This window comes from Hydra viridissima, unplaced genomic scaffold (assembly GCF_058129835.1).
Source record: "Hydra viridissima isolate aposymbiotic clone 2 unplaced genomic scaffold, HvirCarnegie_v1 scaffold_12, whole genome shotgun sequence".
NCBI classification, from domain to species: Eukaryota; Metazoa; Cnidaria; class Hydrozoa; order Anthoathecata; family Hydridae; genus Hydra; species Hydra viridissima.
In genome coordinates, this window is record NW_028324311.1 from 13551720 (window position 1) to 13566046 (window position 14327).

At 24.7% G+C, this 14327-nt stretch overlaps 1 protein-coding gene across 4 annotated transcripts; it reads left to right on the forward strand.

The window, feature by feature from the left end:
- Positions 1–4808: 4808 nt before the first annotated feature.
- LOC149881379 (uncharacterized) lies at positions 4809–8192 on the forward strand. 4 transcript variants are annotated; one of them, XM_090069708.1, is made up of 3 exons: positions 4809–5183; positions 5582–7132; positions 8088–8192. In XM_090069708.1, the coding sequence occupies exons 2-3, from the start codon at positions 6974–6976 to the stop codon at positions 8130–8132; spliced, it is 204 nt and encodes a 67-aa protein (XP_089925834.1). In that variant the 5' UTR covers positions 4809–5183; positions 5582–6973; the 3' UTR covers positions 8133–8192. The 4 variants fall into 4 exon arrangements, 2 of the variants coding, with proteins under 2 accessions (XP_089925834.1, XP_089925833.1); XR_016445949.1 differs by having other exon boundaries at positions 4818–5183; XR_016445948.1 differs by having other exon boundaries at positions 4818–5183; positions 7309–8189.
- Positions 8193–14327: the final 6135 nt, after the last annotated feature.

Below are 14327 nucleotides of genomic sequence, written 5' to 3' on the forward strand. Positions count from 1 at the left end.
TTTACTGTGCTGTACAATTTAATCTTTTTTGATTGAAAAGAAAAAGACTTTTGAAATTCTTGATGATATGAATTGTTTGCAAGATCTTTTGTTTTTGACTGATATAATGCAACATTTACAAAGTCTGAATTTGTCTCTTCAGGGAAAAGGAAAAATTGTATCTGATCTTGCTCAGACCATTTTTAGCTTTCAAAAAAAAATTACCCTTCTTCAGAGAGATCTTACTTTAAAAACCTTTAACCATTTTCCTCAAATGAAGAAGACGATTATTTCTAATCCTTCAATTCAGTATGATGACCATAAGATTGAATCATACAGGGAAAAGTTACAGAATTTGCTGGAAGACTTTCAAAAAATGTTTATAGATTTGCATGCACTTAAATCATCTTTAGGATTTATAGTAAATGCTTTTTTAACTGATATTATTGGTGAAGGTTGTCCAATTCCATCAAACATGGTTGAAGAAGTATCTCAATTTGAAACAGAACTATTAGATCTCCAAGAAGATCAAAATCTTCTGATGCTGCATAAAACACTAACTTTATTGGAATTTTGGCAGATAGTGCCTGAGGTTAAGTATCCCCTACTGAAAAAGATTAGCATAAAATTCTTTTCAACTTTTGATTCAACATACACATGTGAATCTTTATTTCCCACTATGAAATTTGTCAAACCAAAGTATCGTGCAAATCTAACCACTGAGCATTTGTCAGAATTACTTAGAACAGCAACTACAAGCTTGAAGCCAGATTTTAAGAGACTTACCAGTAAAGATCAGAATCTTAGTGCCTGATTGGAAAATTCAAAACTGTTTGTAATTTTGTTACTTTTTTAAAAACTTATGATGTGTATATGCTTCTTAAAACAATTCTATAACTGGCTTTTCTTGTGTGAGAGTAAAAGGGAGCCAGTTTTTTTTTAACTTGATTGAAATGAATCGAAACACTCAAGATAATTTGAAATTCTAAACAAGCTTACATTTAAAGTAAAGTTTTTTGCCTTTCAAAAAAATTTATTTTTAATTAAAACATAAAAACTAGGAGTAAACATAAAATTTGTGCACAAAAAGTTATTTCGAAAAAATTCTTTAGAAAGATTTATTTCTTTTTACAAAAATTTAAGTTTAACTTTATGGAGTATTTTACAACACTTATTTTGCCACCAGTTTCTAATTTTTTTGTAAGGCAAAATAACTTTAAAAATAGAGTGCAGAAAAATTTTCTTAATGAAATATTTAATGCGGCTCTTCGGTTTGCGTAAGTATTTTAATGCGGCTCTCGTGCCAAAAAGTCTGGCCAGCGCTGCTATTGAGCGTGAATGTAGATTTACCGGTAATTTACCGTTTCTGATAATTGCCTAAAGCTACACTTAACGACAATTAATTATAATAACAGAATGTTAACTAGATACAGCGTCGTCCGGCACCCATTTATTTTCGTCACCTGCTGCTGGTGGGTGCTTTCCTGGGAGCGCTACTTTTAATTTTGCATGGTCATTCAAAAAACTTTTTACTCGTTTGATTTATTGGGGTATGTCATTTCAGGAAATGCCATTTAAAACAAAACCCACTTACAACAATTAAACAATGAATGTCACATTCAAATTAATCCTTTAAAATAATAAAATAATTACTGTCACTTTTAGCAATAACTGGTATTTTTATTTTAGTTATTACTGTAACTGTTATTATTATTATTATTACTACTATTATAATTAGTATTTGTAATACTATTGTTATTACTATTATTACTATTATAATTAGTATTTATAATACTATTATTTTTACTATTATTATTATTATTATTTTTATTAATTTTGTTATTATTATTATTATTAGTAGTAGTAGTAGTAGTAGTAGTATTTACAATACTATTATTATTACTATTATTATTGTTATTATTAATATTACATTTATTATTATTATTGTCATCATTATTACATTTATTAGTATTATTGTCATCATTATTATTAACTTTTATATTAATACAAATTTTTATTAATATTATTTTTAGTTTGATTTTTATTATTGCTGTTATTATTATTGTCATTGATATTATTATTATTATTATCATTATTTTTAAAATTATTCTTATCACCATTGTAATTTTTGTTATCATTAATACAAGGATCAATATTATTATTTTTAATGTTTTTATTATTATCATTACCAATATTGTTCTTTATACTATCATTATTTTAATTTTTTAATTTTGTTATCATTCTTACTATTGTAAGCATTATTATTGTGACAAATATTGCAATCCTTATTATTACTTATGAAATTGCTATTATAAGTTATATTATAAGTTATACTAATATTTTAACTGATACTTATATTATTATTTCTGTTATATATATTATCTTAATATAATTAGTAGAGAAATGCTTACCGTTTAACCTCTTATAGCCCACTTTAATTTCTTGTTGTGTAAAAAATATACTTTTTTGAATTTTAGTCACATATGATCCTAGTATAATAATGAAATTAAAAAAAACACTTGTTGTATTTTTTTGGGTCAATTTAGAGTTTGTTGCTTTCAGGCAACAACGGACGCATAAAGTACTAAAATAACTTTTTTTTAATCTGATATTATAGTGCTTTACACGAAAAATCCTGATTTTTCTCCTTTACATCTCTCTGATTTTACATTTTATTTAGAGAAACGCATTAAATATTTAGGATTCATAAAAAGTTTTAAAACAGTTGGATGTTGGCGTAAAACAGAGATGGACATCACACTTGCAGCACTTTACCTTAGGGAAACCATTACAACCAGGTTATCTACATCTTCCTTTCTTATCTGTTAACTCTGGCCAATGTTTGTACCCATCATTTCGAATGAGTTTGTTCAGAATTGGCGCTGCAGGACCTCTTATTTTCTTTGCATTATAATTCAGATCAACTGATTTTGAAGGTCGTCCTTTTCTGATTGACCTTTTCCCCAGCATAATCAATAATTCAGCAATTGGCACTTTAAAAGATTTTAATGACATTAGTTTTTTTTAATTTTCTGAATCTTTTCTATACAAAATCCATGCTTGGACTCCTGAAACATCAAGAAAATGCCAGATTAGCCGACGATACCACTTTTTTGAACGAGCAGAAATACGATAGTAGCTCAATAGTCCATCTAAAAGATCGACGTCTCCCATGCATTTGTTATAGGTGACGATAGCAGAGGAACAATCAACTAAAATCTCTTTTTTTTTCTTTTTTATCCCATCTTTTTACTTGAAGTCAACAAAACGCGTTTTCAAACAAAACTTTGCGGTTTGACTTTTTAAGCGGATATGCGCAATGTTGCTTTAAAGCAACGAAGGTTTAAATTATATTTAAAAACTCGTTTGATGAAAAATTAATGTGAAAAATATATAAAACCACATTAAATATGTTATTAAACAAATTAGTCATTTTTTGAACTGCAAAAAGACAATATATTTCTGAAAAACAAAGATTAAAAACTGACCTTATTTACAAACACGCAAAAATTGAATCTTTTAAAATTGAAAAGCTTATAAACCTGAGAATTCAATGTATAACCTTTTAATGTCTGTTTATTTTGATTGGTTAAATATTGAACTAAAGTTTTCAGCATTCTTTTTATTATAAAATATCATTTTAATTAAACTTTTAAACCATTTTTTGGTATGTTGACTACAGGCAACTCGGGGCTATAAGAGGTTAATGTTCAACGTCGTTTCGTCATCAGTTCCTAGGCTTTGAATTAGTTACTAGGCTTTGGAAAAGCGCGTTCTTCAATTGCACGCGCTGTTGGAGAAAGATCTTTTGAGCGAGTTAAAACTTTTTTCCTTTTGGAATTTAATTATTAGTTTAGATATATTACATAAAGAATCATCTTAATCAATTATATATCATATTATCATATTATAATTATAATTGAAGTAAGTATATGAAATAGTTATATACACATTTTGGCGCTACTCGACTTTCTCCCCCCCCCCCCCCCCCTAATTTTATGATTGATTCTGATAGAGAATTTTATGCTGATTCATAAAAGCATAAAAACATAGACCTAAAAATCAACGGAAAGTGCTCTAATTCGAAGTCAAAGTTGTAAAAAATCCCACTAAAAACCCTAATTTCGCCATTTTGAAAATAATAAGTTAATGAACTTTTAGCTGACAAAAGCAATACATTAAAAGCATGGTTTTTACGTTAAAAAAGTCGTTAAAGTTTGTGTTGCGCAACTTTTTGTGGGAATGAAAATAGCCGTTTTTTGATTATTAGAGAATAAACTATTTTGCAAGTAATGTACTTTTGTAATAAATTTTAAAAAAGAATTCAACAGTTTTTTTTCCTAAAAGAAGAACTTTTGAACCTCAGTTCATAGTTGTTCTATCACTTGTAAAATTTAGAACATGTAACCTTCAAACCGTTTTTTTTAATAAAAAAAACCAGCGTACCATACAATAATAATTGTTCATCAATTTTTCTTCATTCTCAAATTCTACGTTCAAACTTTATTTGAAATCTTCTATTAATTTCATTTCCTTATAACACTTTCGTTACCATACTTTAAAATAATAATGCTAAGGCTTGTGGAAACCAGGTCTGTTTATTGCGCAATGTAACGGTAATTAATTCTCGTTAAAAATAAAAGCGTTTTGAAAAAAAATGGCGAATATTAGGGTTTTTAGTGGGATTTTTTACAACTTTGACTTCGAATTAGAGCACTTTCCGTTGATTTTCAGGTCTATGTTTTTATATTTTTGTGAATCAGCATAAAATTCTCTATCAGAATCAATCATAAAATTAGGGGGGGGGGGGGGAGAAAGTCAATTAGCGCCCACATTTTTATCAGATAAAGTAGAAAGGATTAAAATTTTTATTAGATAAAGTAGAAAGGATTTTAATTTTTTAAATCGTTTAGAATTTGTTTGTTTTAGTTTTTCTTTTACCAGTTTTATTTTTATTATTTTATTTTTTAGAAAGAAAATAGGGGTATGGATGTTATTTAAAGTTATACTAATGCTATTTCCATAAAATTATTACTACATTGAAATTTCTGTGATGCTATTAACTATTTTTGTTCTTTTTTAGAAAATTTAGAAAAGTAAATTAAACTTTTGTGCCAACACTGACATGGCATGTCACATGTTATTGTATGTAAAGGTTAAATTTTGATATGAGGATTACAGTTCTTATGAAGAAAAAAAAGAAGGTAAAGAGTATTGTTTGTAAATATATATTTTGTATCTTTTTAAGTTTTCTTGCATCGTTTTTAAAATTTTTGTTTGCATACGTTTATTGTTTGCATATATGCTTTTTTGATATGTATGTGTATGTGGTAATAAGTGCTTTATAGTTTTTTATCAATGTGTTTTTATAATAATGTAAAGTGTTTTTTTACTGTTTGTGTATGTGTTAATATGTGTTATATAATTGTTTTAAAAATGTGTTTAAATCTGTATATAAGGAATATATTTAACCTTATATACATATTTAAACACATTTATTGTGTTTATAGTTGGTACATATGTTTATATTATGTTGTTTCTGTGTTTTCAAAGTGCTGTGACTTGGTAAACATCTACCTGAAAATCAATTATTGTATTTTAGAGAAGAAGCAGAACAAATGGCAATAGATCGAGCAGCTCAACGTGATATGCACCTAACGGCATGGTTTAAGTTAAATACTGAAAATGAAAGAGCACATTGCTTTTCTTATGTAGACATTCCTTATCACTTTATATTTGATGATAAACATTGTAAATGGAAGGTTAGACAAAGGGGTGGTAATAAGGTGATAGTAAGAATGAATAAAGTTAATCCAGCTGGAGAATTGTTTTTTCTTAAACTGTTAATTTTGCAAGCAAAAGGAGCAACATCTTGGGAGGATGTGCATACTGTTAATGGTATTGTCCTTGAAACGTTTCGTGAAGCATGTGTTTTGAAAGAATTGTTGTAAGATGGCACTGAATGGCAGAATACTCTTTCTGAGGCGGTTTTAACACGTACGCCAAAGCAAATTAGACAGTTGTTTTCAATTATTTTGAACTTTCGTGAATCTGACAATCCTTTACATCTCTGGAATACATGCAAAGCTTTTATGATGGAAGATTTCATTCACCGCTCAATCCCACTTCTAATAGCTGAACAAGCTACTCTTCATCAAATTGAAAAGATTATTAATCAAAGTGGTAAAATGCTGACTGATTACAATCTGCCTGTTATTGATGAGTTTATTGGCTTAAATCTAGAAAATTTTGATGAAAACGTTCAACAATTGAAACAGTAGAATTGTGTATAAACACAGCCAACTGAAACAGTAGAATTGTGTGTAAAATGTTCTTTGCATTGGCAATGGGTGCAGAAGCTTGCATTAACTGAAACAATGAGAGTACAAGTTGGGGAAGGTGAATTTTCCCAATGGCTACTAAAACTTGGGAATGGAACAATACCTGTCAAAGAGGAGGATCCTTTTAAAGGATGCGTTAAAATACCAAATCAGTGCATTATTAGAGAAAATGAATCAGTTGTTGAAAAGATTTTTGGAGATGCTGATCAAAATGATTATTCTAAACGCGTGATTCTAACACCAACTAATGTTGATTCATTATCAATGAAGAAGTGCTTGAATGTCTGCCGGGTGAGGTCAAAATTTATTTAAGTGCTGATCAAATTGATACTGATGACCTTAATGAAAGAAATAACTTTCCTGTTGAGTTTTTGAACAGCTTAACTCCTTCAGGTATGCTACCTCATTGTTAAAAATTGAAAATTGGTTGTGTAATTTTGCTACTTAGATATTTAGATCTCAAAGCTGGGTTATGTAATGGTACTGGAATGAAAGTTTGTGCTCTTCAAAATAATTATATTGATGCAGAGGTTTTGACAAGTGTTTCTGGTGGTAAATGGGTTTTTGTTCCTTGAATTCAGTTGGCTCCATCAGATTCTACTTTACCTTTTGTTCTGAAACTTTGTCAGTTTCCTGTCAGATTGGTTTATTCAATGACAATTAATAAAAGTCAAGGTCAAACATTTGATAGAGTTGGGGTATATCTCAAAAAACCGTGTTTCTCTCATGGTCAACTATATGTTGCATGTTCAAGAACTACGGCATTTAACAGTTTGTTTTTCAAAATTGATAAACATCTCATTCAAGATATGGTAGGTGAAAAGTGTTACACGAATAATGTTATATATTTTTTTATTACTTTAATATTTTTTTTCATAGTTTTTGATAAATATACCTGTCATTTAATATGTTTATATGTGTTATATGAAACCATATTTGTTTATAGCTGTATATATGTTTAAATTATGTTGTTTCCATGTTTTCAAAGTGGTTTGAGTTGGCATTATATTGAGCAAGATTGATAACCTTGCCAGCCAAGCGGTGTACTTATAGCAGAGGTGTGACTTGGCAGCATTTAGTGTCAGGGGGTTTTACTGCTTTAGAGCTAGGTTGTGTTGTCTAGCCTTTTTTAATTATTCTGGAAACACAATAATGTCTGTTAATGTTTAGCGTAATGTGTATGGGAGAGTTTGCAACCTTGATCTTTAAATCTAGGGTGTTTTCATGTCCTAAATTTGAAGTAATTGAATAACTAATATTGAATATAAAAACAAATATACTTTTATGTAGTTATATGTTTAGTAAAAAGATAAATATATAGTTAAGTTTAAATTGGTTTTCTACTTTTGTCTTTCATATTTTAATTTGGTTTGTTATTTTCGCTGGATTTTAGGATCAAGGGTGTAAATATTCTATTGTTTTGTGTTATTGTTGTGATGTTTTGTGTTGATAGACTGCTTGGCTTACCTTCACGTTGGTGTCTATTGTTAAAAATGAATAATAGGTAGTTTCATTATTGGAACTTACTGCTTTTATTTATTTACTAAAAGCCAACATTATGCTAAAAATGCAGTTTATATCTTAATTTGATTTTTTTTTTTTTTTTTTTATTTATTTTAATATTGTTAATCCTTTGCACTTCGAAACAGATTTTATAGTTACATTTTCGATAAATGTTTTTATTAACTGCCATGTCAATATAGGTTACTATAAATAGGTAAATCGATTTTCAGTGTTTATGTGGTTTTTTTGTTTTTTTTCTTTAAGATTTACGATGGACGCATTTATACGATTTATAAAAAGAAAACCTGATTACCTTTTATTGTAAATTTTTGTCAGTTAAAATGATATAAATAGATGCAATTAGTTCAATTTTTTTTTAATTTTCTCTATTTTATGCCTAATAATATTTGTTGTACGTAACTTAGGGGATCTTTATAAACGGGGGGTGAATATTGTAGTTTTGCGCATTTGTCAAATATCGAGTTACTTAAATCTTATAAGGTGTTTAACTAATTAATTAGCTTAATTTTGAGGAAAGAAAAATTCTGAGATATGTTAAATTCTTAAATCATCGTTTCACATTTTATTATTCTGGTAAAAGGTCTTCATCAAAAACTTGATTACTCTTAATAAAAATAGCTCTATTCTCCTGACCACCATTAAGGCAAAAACGGGGAAGGGAGGTCCTTTATTAGTTTCAAAATATTTAAGAGAATTAAATTTCGAGTATCAAAAGGAGTTTTTAGTAAATTGTAGCTAATTACCGTTTACTAAAAGCTATTGAAACAAAGAGGACATATATATAAAAATGGTCAGATTAGTGCCATAAATAGTAATGGTCAGTTATTTTTTAATAAATTTATTTGGCTGTGTGCATTTAACGTTTTAAAGACATTTTCCTGTTTTAAAGAAGAATGTATCAAGGGGATACTAAAAAATTAATAATTCATGTATAATTAACGTCCGCTTTATATTACTCTTATTAGTTAAAGTTCATGTTATAAAAAATATAACAAAAATTTAGCTTTTTTCGTCAATTTAAAGCATGATGAAGTGTTGTTATTTTCTGTCAGTAACTAAAAACGTATTGTTTTGAACTTAGTAATGTCGAGGAAAATGGTTCTGCCTTACACTGATATGACATATGTCAGTTTTAAATTTCTCAAATAATGTTAAATAATTGGTAAATTATTTTACCTCCGCATACTTTTTATTTTAATTTTACAGATGGTTTAATTTTTTAAATTTGAAGGCGTTTTTCTAAAAGGGTATTAGTAATGGTTTCGCTACTTTAAATTGTGGAAAACAGCCACTATAAATTAATTTGTTAAAACGGCCACTATAAATTAACATAGTTGTAACTTATTTAACCTCCTCCTTCCTTTTTATTTTATTCTTACATATAGTCTTTTTTTTTAATTTGAAGGGGTTTTTCGAAAAGGTTATTAGTTAAGGTTTCGCAACTTTAAAATAAAAACAGCCACTAAAAACTAACAGACCGACCATAACCCGTATTACGGGTTGCTTATTGCAAGTAATAATAATACTGTTATATAGATTTTTAGTATTATTCTTATTGCTATTAATTTTGTTCTCTATTTTGTTTATTTTGTTAGCATTTGTTTAACTGTTTTTATTACTTATTATCAATTCATAATCATTATTATTATTTATATAAATTATAACAACAATAAGAACAATAATAAGAATAAAAAACAAATTTAAATGTACAAATTAATGTAAAAGTTATAATAAAGTCAATATAAATAAGTGTAGATAACACTATTTATTTATTTATAGTATCATTCGTTGTTTATATATCCAGCGAGCTAAAATGAAACATGTCAAATCATTTTGTTTTCTCAATTTATAACAAGCTTTGTAAAAAAAAACTTTTTATAAACTTTGTGAGAGTTTATAAAAAGATGTTAGCACACATGAGTGTAGAGAAGAATCGAACTTATTTTGGTGCTCAATTTTTGTAAACTAGAATACTAAAGGAATTTCATCTTTTTTAAATAATTATGCCAAATATCGTCAGTTTTAAGAGTGCACAATGTTGTTTAGTGGTAAGCATAACTTTAAGAAAACGAAAAATGAACGCAAAAAAAATGGAGAAAAGTAGAGAAAAAAAAGAGAAATCAAAAATTAAAGAAACTACAGGCCAGACTAGATCTTTTCGATGTTTTTAAATGTAAGCAATCTGATGCTAGAAATGTCATAATTTGACGTCACCTTCACTCATCAATATAGGCTCGGTTCTCTTAAATTGATTTTCAAAGTGACTTCTCATAAAACAGCTTTAGAAATATTTATTTAAAAACAAAAAATGATTTTCTCAAAAGCAAAAAAACTATTAAGAAAACCAAAGTTTTTTAAAAGTAAAGTACATCCTTCTGATAGCACAAGTAAGCCGCTGGAACTTGATTCGTTCGCAACAGATCGATACGATTCTTTTTTAAACGAGCTGGAGTGTGAATCCATCTTTGAAACAGCATTGTCAGAAATCGGCACTTGCTCTTCGAAAACAGACGACAAGTATCTTGCTGATACTACTAAGAAACAGGGAAACTTCAGAGCTTCTGCTGTATCCCACATTACCAACTTGGGCGCGGTAAAACGTCTGCTGTCTTTCACTCTTTATAAATATATGCTTTGTTATTTTTGTAACATATCTTTAACATATCTTTTATGAATAATTAGAATATGAGAAAGGCTATGAGAAAATTGAACAATCGTTGCGCAGCAAAAAGAATTCACCCGATTGTTCAAAGTGATTAGGTAACCGTTTTAACATTCCAACATGCACGCCTGATAGCCTTAACAATATCAAGAAAATAATATTAAAGGCATTATTAATAACAACAATAATAGAAAAGAATTTTTTTAATAAGATTCATTTCAACAATAATAAGAATCAGAAGAATATTAATAATACTGTTATCAATATTCTTATGATTCGTATTATTATATTATTATTTATAGCATTAATAATGATAATAATAATAATAATATAAATGATAATAATAAAAATAATAATGATAATAATACTAATAATGATGATAATAATAAAAATGGTAATAATAATAAACATGATCACGATAATAATAATGATAATAATAAAAATAATAATGATAATATTAGTAATAATGATAATAAAAATAAGGATAATATTAAAAATAATGATAATGTTAATGATAATAATAATACTAATGATAATAATAAAAATATTAATGATAAAAATAGTAATGATAATAATAGTAACAATGATAATAAAATTAATGATAATAATAAAAACAATAACAATATTAATATTAATGATAATAATAATATTAATGATAATAATAATAATATTAATGATAATAAGAATGATAATGATAATAATAATAACAATAATAGTTATAACAATAATATTAAAAATGATAATAATAATAATAATGGTAATAATAAAAATGGTAATAATAATAATCATGATAATAGTAATAATAATAATAATGATAATAATAATAATAATGATAATAATAATAATAATGATAATAATAATAATGATAATAATAATAATGATAATAATAATAATGATAATAATAAAAATAATGATAATAACAAAATTAATGATAAAAATAATAATAACAGAGAAATAACAGTAATAACAATAATTATAATAATAAATATAATAAGAATAATGATAACAACAATAATAATAATAGTAACAAAATTAGTAATAATAATAGCAATTATAGTAATAATAATGTTAATAGTAATAACTATATTGATAACATAAAAAGTAATAAAAATAGTAATAACAACAAGAAAAATAATATTGTTAGTAACAAAAATAATAATAAGAATAACAATAATAATAATATTAATAATAATAAAAATAATAATAATAATAATAATAATAATTGTTATTATTATTATTATTATTATTATTATTATTCATATTATAATTATTGTTATTATTAATATTAATCTTATTATTATTATTATTATTATTATTATTATTATTATTATTATTATTATTATTATTATTATTATTATTATTATTAATATTATTATTATTATTATTATTATTATTATTATTATTATTTTTATTGTTATTATTTTTATTATTATTATTATTATTATTATTATTATTATTATTATTATTATTATTATTATTATTATTATTATTATTATTTTTATTATTATTATTATTAATATTATTATTATTATTATTATTATTATTATTATTATTAATATTATTATTATTATTATTATTATTATTATTATTATTATTATTATTATTATTATTATTATTATTATTATTATTATTATTATTATTATTATTATTTTTATTATTATTATTATTTTTATTATTATTATTATTTATATTATTATTATTATTATTATTATTATTATTATTATTATTATTATTATTATTATTATTATTATTATTATTATTATTATTATTATTATTATTATTATTATTATTATTATCATTATAATTATTATTATTTTTATTATTATTATTATTATTATAAGAAGAAGAAGAAGAAAAGAGGAAGAAGAAGAATAAAGATAATAAGAATGGCAAGAACAATTAAAATAATAATACTAACAATTATAATAAAGAAAATATTAATAATAATAACAGAAACAAAATAACAAAAATAATAATAAAAAAAATAGTAAAAACAAAAACAATAGTAACAGCAATAATATATATAATAGTAAGAAAAAGAATGATAGCTATGGAGTTCAAAAGATATATATATTATTATTCAGTGTTTTAGATTACTAAAAACATTAGCGCTCTTCCTTTTTGGTACTTAAAAGTGCATTTTTAACTATATATTTAGAAGGAGAGGAAAGCAGCAGACATTTTACCGCGCCCATATCGGTAAAGAGTGAATCAGCAGAAGCTCTAAGTTTCCCTTTTTCTCAGTTGTATCGGCGGTGTATATTGCGCCTGTTTTCGAAGAGCATTCCTTGTTTTCTGACAACGCTTTTTCAAAGATGGACTCACTATCCAGCTCATTTAAAAGTGAATCGTGTTGGTTTAAGGCGAACGGTTCAAGTTCCCGTGGCATACCTACGCTTTCCGAAGGATGTTCTTTTTTTTATAAAAAACTTTGGTTTTCTTAAAGTACTTTTTTAAAATTAAAATTTCAAATATTATAAATCAGTTCATTAAAACACTAAGATGTTTTTAATATTTTGAAGATTTAATGAGCGGTAAGTTTATCTTTAACAGTAGTGTTATTGCAATACCAGCTTTAAATAATACCAGTCCTTGGACTAAGTGATGATCGGAATGCATTTGCTATGATTAAAAGCCTGGGATATTTAGTTTCTTGACAAGGGTTAAAGCGGTTCGATAATCTAGTGTCTAGTTATTTACTAGCTCATGAACATGGAAATATATACAAGAATGGGTAAAATTCAAATAAAATTAAAAGGAAGTTTTATGTAATATACCCAAGTACCCATTGAAATCATCAGGGATTTACGAATTGATTTTTTTCTTTTATCCGAAAACAAAAAAATCTGTTATAATAATAATAATAATAATAATAATAATAATAATAATAATAATAATAATAATAATAATAATAATAATAATAATAATAATAATAATAATAATAATAATAATAATAATAATAATAATAATAATAATAATAATAATAATAATAATAATAATAATAATGATAATGATAATAATAATAATAATAATAATAATAATAATAATAATAATAATAATAATAATAATAATAATAATAATAATAATAATAATAATAATAATAATAATAATAATAATAACAATAATAATAATAATAATAATAATAATAATAATAATAATAATAATAACAATAATAATAATAATAATAATAATAATAATAATAATAATAATAATAATAATAATTATAATAATAATAATAATAATAATAATAATAACAATAATAATAATAATAATAATAATAATAATAACAATAATAATAATAATAATAATAATAACAATAATAATAATAATAACAACAATAATAATAATAATAATAATAAGAAGAAGAAGAATAAGAATAATAATAATAAGAAGAAGAAGAATAAGAATAATAATAATAATAATAATAATAATAATAATAATAATAATAATAATAATAATAATAATAATAATATAAATTGCGATAAAGTTTATAGAGTTCAATATTTTCACATATTATTATTTAGTGCGTATTTGGTTTTTTAAAACGAGTTTTCTAATATTTAAAACATTATTAACTTGTTCTATAAAGCACTAAGTTCTTTATAACATTTTGGAAAAAATATGACAGTACATTTAACTTAAAGTTTAGTCTTTTAGCAATACCTGTTTTTAGACTGCCAAACGGGAACATTTTTATCCGCCTAGCTCAAAAGTGCTCATAACTAAGTTCCTTACAAAACCAGACTATAAAATAGAGCACTACCAAAGTGTTATAATATACCCTCAGCAATTGTTCCCCCTAGATATATTCTTGTATTTTC